At 42.3% G+C, this 21,191-nt stretch overlaps 1 protein-coding gene across 1 annotated transcript in view; it reads right to left on the reverse strand.

Moving 5' to 3' along the window:
- Nucleotides 1-21,191, reverse strand: part of DPP4 (dipeptidyl peptidase 4) — a 52,967-nt gene that overhangs the window by 2,498 nt on the left and 29,278 nt on the right. The window contains exons 17-25 of the mRNA XM_082198268.1: nucleotides 19,954-20,001; nucleotides 18,260-18,358; nucleotides 14,829-14,904; nucleotides 11,727-11,921; nucleotides 11,226-11,280; nucleotides 10,433-10,532; nucleotides 7,053-7,117; nucleotides 878-950; nucleotides 564-637 (exon numbers count right to left, since the gene is read on the reverse strand). Coding sequence (XP_082054394.1) covers nucleotides 564-637; nucleotides 878-950; nucleotides 7,053-7,117; nucleotides 10,433-10,532; nucleotides 11,226-11,280; nucleotides 11,727-11,921; nucleotides 14,829-14,904; nucleotides 18,260-18,358; nucleotides 19,954-20,001 — 785 coding nt within the window. The remainder of the gene's footprint in view (nucleotides 1-563; nucleotides 638-877; nucleotides 951-7,052; nucleotides 7,118-10,432; nucleotides 10,533-11,225; nucleotides 11,281-11,726; nucleotides 11,922-14,828; nucleotides 14,905-18,259; nucleotides 18,359-19,953; nucleotides 20,002-21,191) is intronic.

The raw sequence follows: 21,191 nt of genomic DNA on the forward strand, positions 1-21,191 counted from the left end.
TTCTGGCAGCAGCATAGGCAGAGCTGCAGGTGAGGATACAGTTACAGTCGCAGGGCCAGCAGCAGCATGGGTACAACAGTGGGGGTAGGAGGCCTGGACCTGTGGGGGGGCAGGGCTGGCATTGGAGCATTTTGCCTACAGTGGCAAAATATCTCAGGAGAGCCCTAATAATGCTACATCATGGTGCATTGTTGTTTTTAGGAAATTCCATTGTGGGGAAGAATATGGGTGCCCCCATGTATTCCACTTTAGTTCAGGGTGAGTAGTTCAAAACACGCTTTGTAAACGCTGCCCCATACAGTGGTACCTCGAGTTACAAACACTTCGGGTTATAGACTCCGCTAACCCGGAAGTAGTACCTCGGGTTAAGAACTTTACCCCAGGATGAGAACAGAAATTGCGCAACGGCAGCAGCGGGAGGCCCCATTAGCTAAAGTGGTACCTCAGGTTAAGAATGGTTTCAGGTTAGGAACGGCACTCTGGAACGAATTAAGTTCATAACCAGAGGTACCACTGTAGTTTAGAATGCAAACAGTATGCCTAGCAAGCATCTTAGCACGTACCATTGCTTGGAAATCCACCTGTGCGTCAACCAGCGCTTTGGAAATCTGGGCTGATTGTTGAAAGTGAACATTATCTGGGAAGGACAGAGAAAATACCACGCATAAATTCAAAATAGCATCTGCTAAGCCATAGATAGAGCAGGGAACCCAATGACCAGAGCTGGACCACAGCTCCCCAGCCCAGCTAATAAACATGCACAAACAGAACTGTCCTTAAGGTTGCATTATTATGCTGTCCCATTGTGCTTCTGATTTGTCAGGAGCAAAACTACAAATGTATGATATCTAATGATATTGAATTAAGAGCAGCTCACCATCTGCTGTTCCGTGGATCAGGAGGTAGTCAACTTTTCGGAACTCTTCCGCTCTTGCCATAACTGTGGAATTCTAAAACAAACAACCAGAAGTTTCAGTTGTAGTCTGCTTTTGAGTGGTTCCAAGGGCAAGATGGCACCCTCTCATTCCATGGATAGAATCCAACAGGACTAGTAGCAGAGTCTTAACAATGGTACCGAGACAGTATATTCCACAGGATCTTCACCTGGGGACAGCAGGCTAGCTTACAGTTCCTAGCGGGAAAACGGGAGGCTGCTGCCCGGCTCTCCACATCTGCCACCTGAGGCAGCTGTCTCACTTTGCCTAACGGTAGGGTGGCCCTGATGCAGACCTGCATACAGTGGTACCTCCGCTTACGTATTCCTCTAGTTACGTAAACTTTGGGATACGTAAGCGGCAAACCCGGAAGTATATTTGCACATACGCAGAAGCACTCTACCGCCACACGTGTGTGCGCAGAAGTGGTCTCTCCGGTTGCGAAAACCTTGGGATCCGGCCGGACCTCCATAACAGATCCTGTCCGCAACCAGAGATACCACTGTGTAAGAAATGGTACATGGCATGAGAAGCAAAAATCAGATACCACATCCTCCAGCAGATTCTCTCCACACCTGCTGTTAGCATTAAAATGGGCCACCAAGTACCTGAATTCACTTGTCACAGCCTATTCTAGGATCTACTGTTGGGCTGGAAATCACCTGAATCTTCACTGATCTACCTGCTGAGCTTGATGGCACCAATCCCCTTGTCAAAGGGGAAAGAGCAAATATGGAATCTATCCCCAAAGCTAAAAGCCAGTGATGTCAAAGCAGAGTATGCTGACCATCTCTTCAGTGTGGCATGTGCCCTCTTTCCAGAAATGGGAAATGCAGGCTGCAGCCAGAGATACATAAGCACATCATTCATTCTCTCATGTTGCACTGAGCATCTCTGCAAAAAAAGGAGGTATTACGCAGGTGTTTTTGCACTGCCTTTCCATATGGGTCCCTGATGGTCCCTCGTGTGGACTTAGTGGAGCTGTGCATCATTGTTTTGGATGGGAAATGATGCAGTAATCTAAAGCATCTAAGCCAAAATAACAATAATAAAATAATAAAAACACATGCAAACAACTATTCAGTCTCCGACCTCGTTTTTTCTCACTTCTTGGCAGTCAGCAAACTCTTGTATAGATAGCTCCCAAAAATCAAGTAACACAAAAATTCAGTCACCATTCCCAGGTGTTAGTCATTAAGCAGAACCTGAGGAGTTTAACACAGTGTTTGTTTATGGAATAAACTGCACCATAGTTACAAGAAGGGAACTGAGCTCCATGCTCCCAACCAAGAGTTACAAGGGATACAAGTGAAATAGAATCTTTTGTAGGGAAAAATCTTGTTGCATGGTTATATAGTTTGCATGAACCCAAGTGCAGAAATTCTCTGCTGCCCTTTGCTACACTTTAGTTGTAAGGCCACTGCAAGAGGAACTGGCTTTGTGAAAAGATCACACAGCAGTCAACATTTTATCAGCACTCAACAAACAAGTTAACATTTGGCTGGAATCTGAAGGTCTCTCTCCCTTCGGCATATTTCTTGGATAATAGAACAAATGTCATATCAGTACAAGATGGCATATTTACAAAATTGTACCCTGTTTTGCATAACCTAATGATGCAGCAGTTCTTGAGGACTGAACATTTCAAATCTGCTAGCAGAAGATTGCCAAATCTATGACTGCTTCAAATACTTGCCAACAGCATTTCAAATTCAGAGAGAGCTGCAAAACAACCTCTTTCACAAGTTTAACAGTCCCCCCTGGTGCACGCTCTCCTGGTAGCCTATGACATCACCATCTCCTCCCCTCCCCAAATCATCAGCTTTGTCTCCCCCTCCCCTCCAGCTCTTAACATGTCAGTCCAGTTTCCTTCAGGCATTCTCTTGTTTCTGGGGTGGTGCACACAGTTTTTACTGTTTTTGGTGTCCTTCCTTGCTTTTTCTACACAACACCGCAACTGACCTTTCTCATCACCTTCCTCTCCTTTACAAAGCTGTTTAATGTGGACAGGGCTGCAATTTAGGATTAACCTTCTTAGGCACATGCAAGCCTCTGGATACATACAAAATATCAGGCCTTATTACTGCTGGTGTTTCAGCACAAGTGCGGTTTTTTGTGCGTTAAGGAGGGTAATCATCCTGTTAAGATTAACAGCAAGCCTGCTCTTCTCCTAGGGCTGGTTCACACATGTTTTGTCATCTGATAACTGCCACATCAAGCTATGACTTGCACATGCAAAAAGGCCATCTCAGATAATCACACCACAGACAGAATTGTCACAACAGCCTACATCTTCTCAAAACAAGAATGGCTTCCAATGGAAGTTCACACACTCAGTGGCCAGGCATCAAGTGCATGTTAATCAAGTGATGTACATGCATGTGTGAACCAGGTCCCAGATCAGCCTTCTAGGCTCCACCTCTCAATAACAGTTGCTGGCTATCACAGGCAGGGAGGATGCTGTTACACTCGGGTTCTGTTCTGTGGCTTCCCATGGGCAGCTGGTTGGCTACTTTGGGAACAGTGTTGGAGTAGACAGACATTAGGCCTGATTCAACAGGGGGCTCTTGTTACGTTCCTTCCCAACCCTCCAGGTGTTTTAGACAACTCCCATCAGCTGCAGCCAACCTGACCACTGGACGGTGATGATGGTAGTTGTAGTAGTTCCAACATCATCCGGAGGACACCAGGGTTAGGGAAGATTGCCTGAAGATGCCCTTGCATATTCATCTAAGCAGAGAGCCCATTTAACAGCAACACAGAGGTGATTTACTGCTGGTTGCTGAGAGGGAAAGTGACACCTTCACAGAAACGAATTCTGCCTCTGTAACTATTAGATTACAAGAACCAGATGAGGGCACGTACAGTCAAAACTGACTAAGCTTATTCTGGCACTGATACTGCCTCACCAGCACCAGCTTCAAGTTACTACTTGTTTGGTTTGGTTTGATAACTGAAGAGAAGGTTAATATATGGCCAAGGCTGGGGCTAGGAGTAGCAGTGGGAAGAATAAAAGACAATCTTATCACTTGGATCCATTTTCTTTTCTGAATTCAAGAATGACTGTATACAAAACTGAAATTTGGCATGCCTTGGTTTTTGTTCTTTTGTCCTTCTTCTGAACACTTATACAGGTCTTACATTTTATGCTGTGGCTTGATTTAAAAAAAAATAATACATGAAAATAAATGTGACTAGACTAGGCACCCCCAAACTGTGGCCCTCCAGATGTTTGGGCCTACAACTACCATGATCCCTAGCTAACAGGACCAGTGGTCAGGGATGATAGGAATTAAAGTCCAAAACATCTGGAGGGCTGAAGGTTGGGGGTGCCTGGACTAGACTGTTACCCCGCAGCACACTTCCTCAGTTAATTTAGGTTCCAAGAAAATTGGTACTGCCGTTGTCACAGGCTTTAATTTTTATTTTTCTATTTTTTTAAAGGTCAAACATTTGCCTTGCTGGTGTTCCTTGCACTGGCATCCAGTCCAGTCCCATTCCTTGGCAGTTTACAACTGGGGATTAAGAGCCCTGACTCTCTAGTCCAGCTATGCAAGGGCCAGATGCCATTTCCACTCCCAGTACCTTGCCATTGCTGAACTGTTACTTCCCCACACCACATCCTCCTTCACTGAATCCTATGGGTCTTGTGTAAAGCCAAGAGCAAATGAGATGGCCAGGTAAAATAATCCCAGGTGCCTCTTTTTTGCCTCTCTAGTATGGTTAGCCGCAGCAACTAAAGTGTAACTGTGCTACAATTAATCCATCTGACTGGACTCTTCCTTGATCACTTTTAGAAGGAACTGCCACCTAAAAAAACATGTTTGACAGGTTCACCCATCCCTAGTCAACCTTGTTTACTTTTCACTTCTCATTTTTTCTGTTCTTAAATTTGATGCTCTGCATTGGTCTGCCATATATATATATATATATAGAGAGAGAGAGAGTGAGTCCTCAGGAAAATTTTATCAGTATTTTTCTCCTCATACACACATTTTGCCCAATGCACACATTATTCCCCCAAAGCAGTTTCCCCTTAATATAATGTATTTTTGTTTGCCATTTTCACAAGTAAATGCATTTTCATGCACCGTTTACCCTAGTATGTGCATTTTGGAACTCATTACTTCTCTGGAGAACCACATTGCAAAATTTAAGGAAGGGCAAATTTTCAAAAGGTGGCTATGTTTTGGGTTGCTTGTTGTTTCAGAAATGGCAAATTGGATAGATTAGCTGTGAAATGTGAACTGAATCAAATTTACCCCCATGTTTAATTCTTGAATAGAGGAGGGATATAATCCTAAACATGGTGACCTGCTTAGTTGGAGAGGGAGGCGGAAACATGGTTATCGTAGAACAAAGATATTGGGGGTCACGGAGGAGAAGAGAGAAATCCACCCTAGTTAACTTCTTATGCCAAGAAGAGTCCTTCCCCCTCCCACTTGACTCTTGTAACATGAGTTGAACAAAGTGCACTGAAACAGTCAAATCAGTATATGTACCCCTCCCTCCTCCTAGTTTGCAGCCTCTCCAATTTAATCCTCTGAGTAACACATTGGAAACCTTTAGCTCTTTGGTACTGGCAGTTTCAACGTGGACACTGCCAGCAATAGATGCCGCGCCAAGAAAACTCGACTCCTGGCAGAAAAGGATTATACAGTCCTCTGGTGCCATCTGTGCCGTGAAGTTGCAGAGTGACATTGTGCACCCAGAGCACTAACATTTCAATCTGTAGCAAGTTAAGAGACTTTTCATTTGCAAAATTGCTGTGCGGATCTGCTACCCTTCAGGCTGCCTGAACAGAACCCCAAGATGTTCAGCAAACAGGAAGTCAAAATAGAAAAGGAATAAGGACTGGGGTTGGGAGCAGGGAGGAAGGTGGTGATACGTCAAAACTATTTGGATGAGGAAGTTTACACAGAGTCCATAAATCACGGAGATAGCTGACAGAAGGGGAGGCAGCAAAAAGGTCCAAAACTCATTTTACTGTATCAAGGATTCCCCACCATTTTTGTTATTTTATCTCCTAAAAAGGACAAAAGGGGGGGGGAGGCCCCTATGACTATCAGACTTGAGATCTCAAGTACATACTTTTAGGTGGATATATCCAGATTTGTGCACAATTTGTTCTGGCTTGTAGTTTGTGCAGTCTGCACCTAATACTATTTACTCTCCTGGTATCCTCGCGGCAGGGTGAGCTCCCATCGTTCAGTCCCAGCTCCTGCCCACCTAGCAGTTCGAAAGCACCCCCAAGTGCAAGTAGATAAATAGGTACCACTTTCTAGCGGGAAGGTAAATGGCGTTTCCGTGTGCTGCGCTGGTGCCGGCTCGCCAGAGCAGCTTCGTCACGCTGGCCACGTGACCCGGAAGTGTCTCTGGACAGCGCTGGCCCCCAGAGACAACCCTAGAGTCGGACACGACTGGCCTGTATGGGCAGGGGTACCTTTACCTTTACCTTACTTATTAATTTGCACCCAGATGAGATTAGAGTTTGCAGGATTATTTCATTATCTTAACCTCTCTGTGATACAGACAGGGTGTGGGGGTGTGAGAAAAACTTGCCCAAAGCCACCCAGTAATTTGTTCTACTTGATGGTTTTTAGTACTATAATGAGTCCTTTAATAAAAACAGATACCAGTTTTACCATGACAGATACGAGATTTACACAGTCGTTTGGGTGAATGTTTAGTAGCACCTTCTATCCCTGTGCTCTGCCCCACATCTCTCACTTTCAAACTTTGTTGAGAACCAAACTCTATATGCCAGTGTTGGTCTGCTTCACACATAACACTAAGCCATGGTTTAACTAACCTCAAGTTTTCAGACAAACAAACAATGGATTGTCTCTTCAGTGAAATTGGAGGTACAAATGGGAATACAAAGAGGGTTGCAGAACAGGAGGGATGGGTTCAGAATGGGGGGGGGAGATCCAGGCAGTTAACATGACGGTGCTCTATGTGCAAAGTTATGGTGTGAAGATTAAAACAGGGCTGAAGGAGGGACTGCAGAATAGGAGAGAGAAATGGCTTCAGAAATGGGGATGGGAAGGTGAAAAGGGAGCTTAGTAGCTGCATGAGGTGGGAAGGACTAGGGTTTACCAGGGGTTACATGCTTACCTCATAGTAAGGCAGGTTATCACTTTTTTCAGGAAGGCCCATGTAGCGTTCAGTATATATAGAATCTGGGGGGGGGGGAGAGGAGACAGTACAAATAAATATTGTAAAATGATATTATTTTAAGGGCAGTTTGGCATACAACATGCAAGTCAAGGAGGAAAAGAAGAAACAGACAAGATAAACCAAAGAAGAAAATGGAAACAAGTTGAGTGAGTAACCCCTGATCAGGAAATCAGATGTCAGTAGACACCAATTTCCAATCAGCAAGATTACCAGATGTTACAGATAAAGCATTCTTATTATTTTCACAGTCAGCACCCTTTGGCCCTCCCAGGCTCTTATGAACTTATTAACCCAGTTACACAAACCCAACTCATTCATACTATACATGCACATTTTATTGCCTTGATATATTTCCATTTTTGTCAGAAAACTTCAGGGGGGGGAGGGGAGAGAGAGATGTCATGTATCATATATAGGCAGTTAACCCTTCTGCTTTCTGGCCTCCTAACCTGATACATAGGCTCATAACAAGCCATTTCCTCTACTTTTGCCACTTTGTCCTCATGGCTGGGAGAAGATGAGGCCTCCACTTTCCCAGGCTACTGTAGCAATCAAGAACAAACAGAACAGTTAAGTGCCTATACAAACGTAGCAGATGGTCACTTAAGGGTTTTTTGTTGTTGTTGGTTTTTGCAAAGGCAAGGGATCAATCTCACCTAGCGATGTGCCAAAAAATTCTCTTTCATCCCTCCCCCTGAACTTTCCCTATTAATTCATAAGGAACAAATTTATATCCAGAAATTATCAAATGGGAGATAAAATTTCAGTGAAATTCTGATGGGTGGGGTGGAGTTTTTGTTGAACATATCTTACTTGTGAGGTGGCCGAGAGCTGTTCATGAGCATCCTTTCTATCATTCTACAAATCATCTCTACAGTAGCCTGCACTCAGCAACTTTCCTGAGTTCCCCACATTTCCTGAAAACTTCCTGACATCCTCAGCTGGGCTTTCCTATAAGTAAAGAAGGCAAGGATACTTGCCTACTGCCATTCACTGCAGAAAGATTTCTCTCTTTTTGCAAGGCTTCCCTTAAAATCAGTGAGTACATTGATCTCAGGTGTTCAGTAGCCACCCTCCCCAGTTGAAAACACCTGGGACAGCATATGGCAACACCTGTCCTAGGGCTTTTTTGAGCTCATAGGCTACTGGGAATGCTTCAGAAGAGCTGGAAAATGTTCAGTGGTAAGAAGAATAAATACACATGCACACTATCCAATCACCTCACAATGATAAAATATAATTCCTACAGCAACCCATGCAAAACAAATAAACAGAAGAAAAACCGAAAGCCTCTTTTACTGACCAGGAAAGCTTTGGAGGGCAGGTTTCAGCACAGCACTACTTTTACCCTACAAATGTTCCCAGTCTTCATACGCTGAAGCTTACTAATATCCAGAGTTATATCGGACCCTTCACTCCACCCTGCTACCATGCTGCTAGCTCCCCCTCTCTGGCCTTTTCCTTAAGGGCAGAGACACAGGTCACCACTGCCCTACACCAGCATTTGGCAGATGTGTCTTATTTGGAAGTTCTCTAGTTTCAGTAAATTCCAACAGGTGGACACAATTGTGGGCAATTTGAAGGAGTGAATTGTTGCTTGTTCAGTCATGCTGCTTTTCACACCTGCTGAACAGGTTTTGGTATTGTTTCAAAAACCTGGAAAATCTTTTTTGACAGAGGCAGCAGAAGGGCAAAGAAAGGTGTGCGTGATCACACCTCGGGAGGTCAAACCTTTCTTTCAATTTTATTTTCAAAAAGATTGACTGTCTCTGGTCTGCACAAACACAATACCGCATTTGGAGTACTCCCGCTTCAGAAATTTCAACTAACGCTACCCTGATTGCACTGTGTAAGCACATGCAATTAGATCAGTAATGAAGTGTCCTAGAATGTTTGTGGGTTGAATTCGCCCCCACCCACCTAGTAGTAAATGCTACTCTGTACAGCAGTGGTGCATTGAGGTGCCCTCCAATTGGTGCTGCCTCTCATGGGGGCAGTGGCATGATCAGGGGAGCTCTGGGCTGGCAGACACCACTGCTACCAACCCTGAGCTCCTCTGACTCGATGCTTTGAAGGATGAAACAAATACAGTAGCAGCTTTCTGACATTCTGTAACCTGGGATGGTGTTGCCACCACTCTGCCCTATCCTTTAAGGTAAAGGTAAAGGGACCCCTGACCATTAGGTCCAGTTATGACCGACTCTGGGGTTGCGGTGCTCATCTCGCTTTACTGGCCAAGGGAGCCGGCGTACAGCTTCCAGGTCATGTGGTCAGCATGACTAAGCTGCTTCTGGCGAACCAGAGCAGCGCACGGAAACACCGTTTACTTTCCCACCGGAGCGGTACCTATTTATCTACTTGCACTTTGGCATGCTTTTGAACTGCTAGGTTGGTAGGAGCAGGGACTGAGCATCGGGAGCTCACCCCGTCGTGGGGATTCGAACTGCCGACCTTCTGATCGGCAAATCCTAGGCTCTGTGGTTTAACCCACAGCACCACCCGCGTCCCAGTACCACCCTTGTCCCTATCCTTACGCTCTGCTGAAGTGGGGAGAGTTTAAATGGTGCTTACATAAGGGGAAAGATAGGGAACACTTTAAAAAACTCACAAGCCCCATCTCCCAACAGATTTAGCCAAATCCTCCTCTTCCTTAGATTTCTAAAAAGAAACAAAAAACCCAGAGCTAAGGAAATGGAACCCCTTTGGCTATCCCATAATTTGAATACTAGAGTTAAAGACATAGGTACAATAGGGCATTAAGTTTCCCAACTCTGCTTTGGTAGACAATTTTTTTAAATTAAAAAACAACAACCCCTAATACCATATTAAATCAGCAGTGACAAATTTCCTAACAGACAAGGATTAAATATAATGACCCCTCTTTTTAGAGCTCACTGTAAGTAGAAGTAAGTTAGTAGCAGTGCCAATGAATTTTATGACATTCAGAAATGATCCTGAAACACTTTGGAACACATGGCACTTTTGAGGAATGCAAATGCAGACATTTGCATTATAGTAAAATTTCAAATATTAAGTGATTTTGTGCCTTTTAAAGGTTAAGCAGATTATTTTCCTCTTCCACTTCCAAGTTGCTTTTTTATTCTTTTTTAATGAAAATTATGATCCAGAGACACTGTGTTAATCCCTCACACGAGTTCATGGCACTTTTAATTTCCCTGTTGTGAAAATCTTCAGATGAAGGGCAGTATACAAATTTAATAAGATAATATACCTATGAATATATATAGCAGCTGCAAGTATGATTTTTGCAACGCTTTGCAGAGGAATTATCCATTTTATTTCAAAATAGAACATACCGTAAAATTGCCATCGTGACACGGGAGCAACAGCTATTCCACACTTGAACACACCACTTCCAGATCCGAGCACCATGGAGGTCACATAACCGCCATATGACTAGGAGAAAATAAATCCTATTGCTTAAAACACATCAAGAGTCCATTGTTGCTATTCTTATACCCTGATTTTATTTACACACACACACACACACACACACACACACACACACACACACACACTTATATATAAAATCCCTAGTGAAAGTGAGGTTGCCTTCTCCATTAACATCTTTTAAACAAATCTGAAAACATTCTTATTCTTCCTGACAATATTTTTAGCAGAATTGTCATTTGTTATATTTATGGCTGATGTTTGTTTATGATTACTCTAGGCTCCTTCTGGAGGAGAAATGGGATAAAAATGGTGATGGGGTGGAGTATTATATCTCCCCCACCTCCAATATTGCCAGTGTCCTTATGAGTCGACTTTTCTAATAGTGCAGTTCTTTTATTAGCTGCTTGTGATTACATATTTTACATCACCTTTTGTATACCACTTTGTAACATTTCATGAAAAGCGGCATATAAATATATTCAATGAAAGTTCGAAGTAATGACGCTTGAAATAAAGGGACACTTGCTGCTAGGCTAATGCTTATTAGGTCATAGCTGCAGCAAAACATCCATAAATAGCTTTCTGTTTCTCAAGAAAAGAGTGGTCCAGTAAGTGTAAATGTTTTTCGTAATTACATTAGGATCTCTTTAATTATTTAACTTGGTGATTACAAAGAGGGTTAACTTTAATACTTACCCAGCCCCAAATAGCTATTCTGCTCTCATCAACATAGCTTAATTTAGCAAATGCCCTAAGAAAAACACAGAAAATAAATAAATGAGGTACACAGAGACTCAAGAGAAAGCACTACTTATTCTGCCCCTCAATTGCTCCCTAGCAGATTTTAGCCCAACTGCCCCTTCTTCCCAGATAACTTACAAACATAATAAATTTTAAGCGTTGGTACGTATGTCTATGGAACAAATCCTTTACTGCCCAAGTTTATTTTCTGTATTACTTGTTCCCTAACATTTGCACTCTTTCATTCATTACTTTCATTTGTATGCCACTTTCCCACAAACAAAATCTTGCTCAAAGCGGCTTATAGCTAAGAAACAGGAATGCATTTCAAACAAACACTAAAAAAGTAACGATTTCATAGCAGCATAGCATAGTAAGTAAATACAAAAGTCACTTTCCCACAACAAGATTACTTAAACATGTAGCATTAAAAGGAAAGGGTTGAGGTGTGCTTACCGGGCTGCGTCAATCTGATCTTCAACTTCATAGGTTCCAAGTCTTCGATATATTGCATGCATGATTTTGTCTCCTCGATAGCCACTTCCCCTGCCATCAAAACTAGCCACAATAATCTCCTCTGTGCTTGCAAGGTATGTTGCCCAATTAATTCGGTATGCATAATCTGCCTTCTGACTACAGGGTCCTGCATACCTATAAAAAAAGTCACAGGTAAGCTTTCGCAAGCTGCTTTATATTTGTTTCAGTATTACTAAATTTCTAAACAAACAGGAACATACAACTGGAATTTAAGATTTCAAGAACTACTTGGTTTGTCCGTGTTCAACTCCCACCAGGAAACCTATGTCCCCACTGTGGAGGGACATGTGGATCCAGAACTGGCCTCCACAATCACTTATGGACTCACTGTTAAACCTATGGTCATGGAAGACAATCTTACTCGGCTACGAGTGATCACCAAAGAAGAAGATGGAAGAACTATTCTTGCTTGTACTGAAGTAGTACTAACTAGTTCTAGATTTGCTTTTATGCACCTTTCCAAAGTTTCTGCAATTAAAACATGCCAGCCATCTAAAAATCACCGCCACGTTATTCTTTCCACATGTTGTCCTAAAAAACTATAGAACAGACTTTAGATTACTTAACAAGAACCACTTTTTAAAAAGCAAAAGGCCTTGCTCATTACTGCTCATTGAAATTTTAAGTAGGCAAATAATAATTCCAGTGATAATTATGTAACACCATTAAGCTTTAAAAAATGTAAATCAATAGAATCATAGAAAACCCAGTTACAACTAATGTATATTCGCTCAGAGAGTCAATTCTCAGCAAATATAGTATTTCTGTTTTCATTGTACTATGAAAAGCATTTTTTTTTTGTAATCCACAATTAGAAGAGGCAGGGTAATTAATGCAAATACATTAATATGTGCAGATATGTGTGGAGAACGAAAGCAACCAAGAGCATATGTTCAAGATCTAGTGAATGTGCCTTTGTTATATTTCTGACCTGCCTTTGCAGGTTCAAGATAAGTATGGGAGACTGTTTTTTTAACCAATTGTGCAGCATACAATACAATTTCCTGGTCCACATATTATTTTTTTAAAGTAACTATCAGTTGGCAATTGTTTTCAGGTTAAGAGTTTTTTCCACTGCACACAGTGGCTTGACCTAGAGATCATATCTTGATGTCAGTAAGAATGTTTCAATTGATTTTAATAAGCTCAGGTCTACTGCTCAAGAGAATTAACAAACCAGCTGTTTTCAGCAGAATCCTGACTTCTTGTCCTCAAAGCTAATGAGCACCTCCTGTGTACTTTGTTTCCTAATGGTAGCAGTGAGTGCAATGGAAAATCAACACCTTCTAGGAATGTCACATTTAAGAACTTACCTGAGGCTACTTCTCATTGTTCTTAGTTATTGGCAGGCACTATATATTGCTGACACAAGCTTAGCAAAAACAGCAGTAGGCTCACACAGTCCTTGCATCTTTCTTTTTTGTCTCATAGAGGTAGCTATGGGGTTTATAATGCAAAACCTACGCTGGATAAAATGCTCATTCACATTACAATTGTTTGCATTGCCTTAATTTTTTCCATGAAGAACAATGTGATGCTAATATCTGTAAGCCTGACAGTCACGCAGACACCAGGGAGAGTTGGAATCTTCTCCCAAGAGTAGGAAGGCTGGAGTTCATTGCTTGGAACTCAACCAAATATTTTGTTCTGATCATGTTCAACAGTATTTAGACATATATTTATTTATTTATTTATTGCATGGTAAGGAGGGGGGAGGAAAGAACATCTTCTGCCAATAGATTTAAAAGCCAGGAAGCAAGATAGCCACCATTTCCCCAAGATGTGGGAGCTCTGAAGGAGCCTCAATAGCCTGATGGAAGGCATATAACAGTTCTTCCTGCATCAGCAACAACTAGGTATTTGATTACAAAGACATTTGAGTGCACGTAGATCAAGATTTCTTCCCTTGCTGTAGAGCATGCGGTTTTCAAGAGAAATATTATCAACATACATCAGGATATACAAGATTTAGCTCACACCTTAACATTCCCAGTCATGATGAATTTCTTTTCTGTAGTTTGAAGGGGAAAACCCATTTTTGCTTTTGTTTCGGATTATTTAGAAAATATTTTCTTCTGCATTTCCCCAGTCTTGATGAAAGAAACAGCCATAAAAACTGCTTAGCAGCAGCACAAATGAAAAGCTTATAAAGCAATAATGCGAACTCTCAAATCAACCAAGGATTCCCTCTTGGTTTCTCTTCATCCATACATCTAAGTTTGGGACGACTGAGAGGCCTTCCTGGCAATTGCTTCACTTGTTGCTGCTGATCTGGCTGTCCTTGTGTAGCACTATATTAGTAGCAAGGATCCCATGAGGCTTCATAGGTAATCGATACCATGAAATAAGACACTTTGACCACATGAAAATTTGGTGGGTAGTTGTTATTTAAAAAGCCAAAATTGGCATTTATGTTTATATGATAGTCTTTGAAAGGGTTGCTAGTAAACTATTTAGCTCCTCTTCTCCCTAAATAGTCACCTACTGGCACTGTGGGTTAAACCACAGAGCCTAGGACTTGCCGATCAGAAGGTCGGCAGTTCCAATCCCCGCGATGGGGTGAGCTCCCATTGCACGGTCCCTGCTCCTGCCAACCTAGCAGTTCGAAAGCACGTCAAAGTGCAAGTAGATAAATAGGTACCACTCCGGCAGGAAGGTAAACGGCGTTTCCGTGCACTGCTCTGGTTCGCCAGAAGCGGCTCAGTCATGCTGGCCACATGACCTGGAAGCTGTACACCGGCTCCCTCGACCAATAAAGCAAGATGAGCGCTGCAACCCCAGAGTTGGTCACGACTGGACCTAATGGTCCGGGGTCCTTTACCTTTTTATTAGCCATCTCACCTAGTGGCAGCAGCAAGAACAACTCCACTGGCCTGACTAAATGGCTCCTCACCTCCCTGAACCATATCAAGTCAAGTTGATGATCATAAGGACAATTACATTTGCTGTTTCGTTTCACCTTCATACAGAACCCAGTTGGACAAGTAATAAAGTATAATATGGTCAAGCATTTCAACTTACACATCAATAAGCAGAGGATATTTCTTTGATGAAGACGAATCAAAGTGAGGAGGTAAGATCATCTGATACCAGAATGCTGAAAACAGGAATGAAAACATTTCACTGAGGCAAGTAACTAATAACTGAAAGATACACTCGTATAAAAGAGTGGAGTCTTGTTTAGGGTGAGTTCCAATTCTGGCTTGAAGCAAAAGCCTACATTCTTAGATATAAGCATTTGGGCAAAGCATAAAGGTAAAGGTAAAGGTACCCCTGCCCGAACGGGCCAGTCTTGACAGACTCTGGGGTTTGTGCGCCCATCTCACTCAAGAGGCCGGGGGCCAGCGCTGTCCGGAGACACTTCCGGGTCACGTGGCCAGCGTGACAAAGCTGCATCTGGCGAGCCAGCGCAGCACACGGAACGCCGTTTACCTTCCCGCTGGTAAGCGGTACCTATTTATCTACTTGCACCCGGGGGTGCTTTCGAACTGCTAGGTTGGCAGGCGCTGGGACCGAGCAGCGGGAGTGCACCCCGCCACGGGGATTCGAACCGCCGACCTTTCGATCGGCAAGCCCTAGGCGCTGAGGCTTTTACCCACAGCGCCACCCGCGTCCCCGCAAAGCATACTTGTACTTAAATACTACAGAGTGAGCAAACTATTAATTTGGCAGTGAGTTTCCAATTTTGTGTGACAATGCCCTAACATTTCTTCTGTTAGAGGGGAATCATAGTGTTCCAAACTACTACAGCACTGTTCTTCACTTGTATTTCATTTTAAAACAGGGACATCCATCAAAAGTTATGTGAAAGCCCTATGCCTAAAAATCCTGACAAGGCTATTGGAACAATATGAGAAAAATCTAGCCTTCTCATATTTTTATACTTCCAAGAACTGTAACACAGGTCAAACTAAGCCAAGATATGTAATAACAATGCTTTGGTACCTGTAAACACACAGGGTGGTATTGAACATAACTAAGCCAGGTTCCTTAATTTCAGTGGGTCAACTCTACATAAAAGTAATACTGCCCACAGATTCTGCAACCTCATCATTAGAGCCATTTCCATGCATGGAAATGTCTTCAATATAGAATAAGTTATCAAGGGTAATTCATTCACCTACATTTTTATGGGACAGGTACACAACACAATTATGCAATCATTAGCATCTTTCCTCAGACCATAGAAAGTCTGAAAGTTTCCAAAATGAAAAAGTAGCATAATCTCCATAGGTGTAGATGTCTTTGGCATTACTCTTCCTTCTTATGAAAAAGGTTGGAATTTTACTGTACTGGGAAAGGAAACCTATCACAGCCCAGGACATGTTCAATAGAACATTTGAAGTAGGTGCCGTTTGATTTAACAAATATTTTAAATAGCATTATTATTATTATTTATTAAATTTATACACCGCCCTATACCCGGAGGTCTCATGGCGGTTCACAAACAAGACCACAACATATTAAATCAAACCAAAAACAATAACCTGATTTTAAAACCCCCAAAAAGAATATTAAAGCTGCAGTCCTACCCATGTCTACTCAGAAGTAAATTTACTGAATTCAATTTGGGGGAGGGGAGTTGTGCAAGCTACTGAATTGATACTATGCATGGGTGTTACAGAAAGGGATCATGTGCAGACTAAGAGACTGTTTGTATGGAGAAAGTTTTTGTCTGTCACAACACAAACCCATCCCCACCCTGGAAAATCATGACTGGGCATGTAACAAGAAGATAAGCTTCAAGTTATGCTTAGGTGATATAACTTGAAAAGCATTGTAATAATAAATAATAATAACAATATATTAATTATACCCCGCCCATCTGGCTGGGTTTCCCCAGCCACTCTGGGTGGCTTTCAACAGAACATTAAAAACAGAATAAAACTTCAAACATTAAAAACTTCCCTAAACAGGGCTGCCTTCAGATGTCTCCTAAAAGTCAGATAGTTGTTTATCTCCTTGACATCTCATGGGAGGTCCTTCCACAGGGCAGGCGCCACTACCGAGAAGGCCCTCTCTCTGGTTCCCTGTAACCTCGCTTCTAGCAATGAGGGAACCGCCAGAAGGCCCTCAGAGCTGGACCTCAGTGTCCGGGCTGAACAATGGGGGTAGAGATGCTCCTTCGGGTATACTAGGCCAAAGCCATTTACAAATTCTTAGTATGCTCAGACGTGGCCAAAATACACCTTGATTGGACAAATGTCATGTGCTTGGCTTGGCAGATGTAGGATTGCCATCAAAAACAACCTAAAAACTTCCATTCAGCACTGGGCTGCTGATAAATTTATTTGTTGTCAGTTTGCCCTTCAAGGTCCCTCCTTTTTAAAAATGCTTTTATTCCTGGGTTGTTTGAGGTAATTGCTTAAAACGATGGGATTACTGTTGTTTTTATTTTTAACATTGTTTTATGTTTTGTTAGCATCACTGTGTGACTCCTTGTGGAGGTGATAGCAGGATATAAATTCTGGTATAAATTAAAAACAATACTTTTTAAAGAGATTTCAGTGGAGGTGGGGGTATGGGGAAATATACTCAAGATATAAGAGTTTTTTGTTTTATATAGGCAAGATGTAATTGAACTCTGCATTTTTAGAGTGTGTGGGATAGTTGGAGCAGTTATAAAGACAGATGAAACAGTCACCTCCCGCCTTTTTTTAAGCAAAGGAAATAAAAATAGTCATTCGCAATGCAGAACAATTTATTTGTTCAGAAACATAGAAATGCTCCTTTGTAGTAATTTTATGTGGCCTGAAATATAGGAGAGAGCAACGTTTTTTCTCTAAATAGGATCCTTGGCTATCTTTCTACTGGAAAGTTACTGTAACTGAAAACATGCTGAGCTCAAATGTCTGGACCTGTGTAGGAAACCAAAGAAATTTATCTTACCCATTAGCTTCTACCCTGGAGAGGTGGTAGCAGTAAGATAAAGAAGGATAAGGTAAAGTTGAGCATACATTTTACTGTGAATTTTTCCTAAACAACACATTTTTGTATGCAATTTTGACTAATGTACACATTTTTGCAAGCAAATGTTGTTAATATAATGTACGTCTTTATGTTATTTTCACTAATGTATCCATTTTTATGCAACCATAATATATGCACTTTTGTAAATATTGAAGGACTTCACCACAAAATTCAGATAAGTGCAAATTTCAAAGGAAGGCTGTTTCGGTTCTCATATTGCTTCAGAAAGTACAAATTTGACAGATTTGGCTTTAAATTCAAACTCCCATCCTAGTTCCATGTCAAATGAGGAAATGCAGCTTCACCTTCTCTTCAGAAAACAGCACTGAGCATTAAATGCAAAAGGGACTGATTGCAAAATCAGGACCTCCAATATTGTGAATGCACATCTATTTCATGATAAATCTGAAGAAGTAAAAAAACACAAAAACTACAACCCACAATCAAAAACTTCAGGTTTAAAGGTACAACTGGTAACTTACTTTCTCCATGCAATGTGATATTCTTTAGTATTTTAGAGGGCATCTGGACATTCTTCTGCATATTATCAAATTCAGTGTTGTTTTCCAGGGACTTAATAACTACACACGAAACAGATGAATATGGGAGATGAGTTTACATATAGACAAATAATACTTTTTAAAATCCAAAGTTCTACAACCTGGAGAGCAATACAATAAAGGTGTGTCTGTGGAACCAGGGCCAGAGGAAATAGCAACAAAAAGAACGATCTGAACTCCTTCTTACCAATACGATCCCATTCCTTACCCATTCCTAGAGCATTCAAGATCTAAGGAACAGACTCACAAATAGGAACCTTACTGGCAACTATCCCAGCTTGCCAGTTCACACATAAAGGGATTTCCCCCCCCCCAGTCACTTCTCCCTGTCCACTTTGTTAACTGCTATCAGAGATTTAGTCTCTGTGCCAGTATGTGATATATATTATTTAGTCAGTCCATTCCAGGACCCAAATGCATAGGAGTTCCTCACATGAGCTACACTAAAAAGGGATTTATCACTCTGCCAGTTTCCTTTCCCAATCCTTGGCTTTTGATTATGCCACCAATAGGCCATCAAAAAGGAAAGTTGCCAAGTTGGGCATTTCCTCCTGTGACCCCACCCCACCCCAAATCATATTATATCACTAGATTTACACCTCTAAGAATGCAGGCCTAACGAGAGTTCCTTGAGAAAAAAATCCCAACAAACTTCCAAACCAATATGCATTGGATTAAATCAGGGGCTAGAGAACCTCAGATCTTGGTACCATATGTAGCCCTATGGAGCTCTCTGTGCAGCCCCTGGGATTCTCCCTACGCCATGCCTCCTCCCCAGGCCACAGACTTCACTGCTGCTGTAGGACTTCAGGTCCTCCAAGTGCTTTTGCCTGGCCTCTAGTGTGTCTTGCTGTTATGATGACTATTTCCTGCCTGAATGCAGAATGGAAAGATCCATGAGAGAGCAGAAACATCTGATTTATGTGTGGCTGAATGCATGTCACCTCCATTGCCCCACCCACTTTTGCCTCTGGTCCCACCCATCCTGCAACACCCACCCCTGCAAAGGTTCCCTGTTAGTAGCTTTGTTTCCCCCACTACCATGTGAGCCTGCTCCCCACATGTTGTAATATGAGTCCATTTCAATAGAAGCAGCTTGCCCAGTGGGGTGGAGCTACAATGCCGGCTTCTTGGCAGTGGTGTTCCCACTGCCTACCAGGGTGGAGAGCGGGAGAGGCAAGGAGCATGCAGCCACACAGGCAGGAGAATCAGGCTGGCTCTGCCAGTGGGATTGTGTGCTTGCAGAGCCCCAGCCTCAACATTGCCTCATCTCTCCCCCTGTTCTGTTTGGGGTAAGCAGCTATGGCACCACGGCCAGGAAGCTAGCATTGCAGCTCTACCCCACCATGCAAGCAGGCTCTGCATTGCACATGCGTTCTTATGCGCTACTGCTGTATTGTTTTATCTAATCGATTGCAGTGATTGCCTCCAAATCAATGTTACTGGTCCCACTGACTTTCTTTGTCGCTTCTGTACTCAAAAGCAAGACCATTATGTTTGATTAACCCAAGAGAAGTATGCATAGGATTACAGCCCAACTCTTTCTACCAGCAGATGGTAAACATCCACAGATTTCTATGCATTTGCAGAAGTCTAAAACAAAAACAGAAAAGTACCTGCATCTGTACTGCTGTTGAGCAAGGTGAAAGATGGCACACCAGGACCTGTTATGAACAGTGTTAAAAATTCAAGTTATTTTCCATTCTTTTAAATCGAGGCATTAATTGAGAGTTTCACACAACTTAAGTCAAACCCTTTGTTCAGGCAGGGGCCTAGTCTGGGGGAAAAGACAGAGAGAGTGAGGGAAACTTTGCCTCAATACTTTTTCCAGGACTTGCTGCCTGAAGTTTCAAGGCAACAATTTCCCTTCAGCCTTTTTTCTGCTTCCCAAAATTTGTATCTCGATCTTCCCCCCCTTTTTTTTTTCATTCTAGGCAGCAGGAGAAGAAACAACACTTCACTGGGTAGCTCTTCTCATTGCTCAGCACTTTTTTAGAAATGATGTCCAAGGTGCACACATTAGCCAGCAAAATGTGTTGTAGGTTGAATCCTGGGAAGTATGCAGCATTTGCTTTGACAATATGTGTGGAGGTATGTGTTGGGGGTAACACTGTACAGCTAGTTAAATAAATTCATGACAATTTTATCAGTATAACAAAACTGAGCTAGGGTAACCGGATGCAAAAAAAATAAATTAAAAAAATAGTAAGGCTCCTACACAGTTATTCATAGAACCATAGAATCATTGCATTGGAAGGGACCCTAAGGGTAATCTAGTCCCATCTCCCTGCAATGCAGGAATCTCAACTAGATCATACATGACAGATGGCCATCCAACTTCTGCTTGAAAACCTTCAAGGAAGGCAAGCCCACCGATAGATCTGTAGGTAGAGCATGAGACTCTTCATCTCAGGGTTGCGGATCCAAGACCCACATTGGGCAAAAGATTCCTGCACTGAAGGGGGTTGGACTAGATGACCCCCTTTGACCCCTTCCAACTCTACAGTTCTGTGATTCTATGACTTATCGTGGAAGTCTGTTCTACTGTCAAACAGGTGCAAGAGCTCTGTCCTTTTTTTTTGTTGCTATATGTCTAGTTGAATGTTTTTCTTCCTTCTATTAAGGCTGAAGAACAACCAATTTGCTTTTTCTTCTTATGGTTAATATAAATCAGGCTTCCTCAAACTAGGCCCTCCAGAGGTTTTGAGACTACAATTCCCATCATCCGTGACCACTGTTAGCTAGGGATAATGGGAGTTGTAGGCCAAAAACATCTGGAGGGCTGAGTTTGAGGAAGCCTGATATAAATGTTTTGGTGTCCCCCCCCTCTGGATAATTCATTGTAGGGGTGTCT

This window comes from Podarcis vaucheri, assembly GCF_965113315.1.
Source record: "Podarcis vaucheri genome assembly, chromosome: 1".
Taxonomy (NCBI): Eukaryota; Metazoa; Chordata; class Lepidosauria; order Squamata; family Lacertidae; genus Podarcis; species Podarcis vaucheri.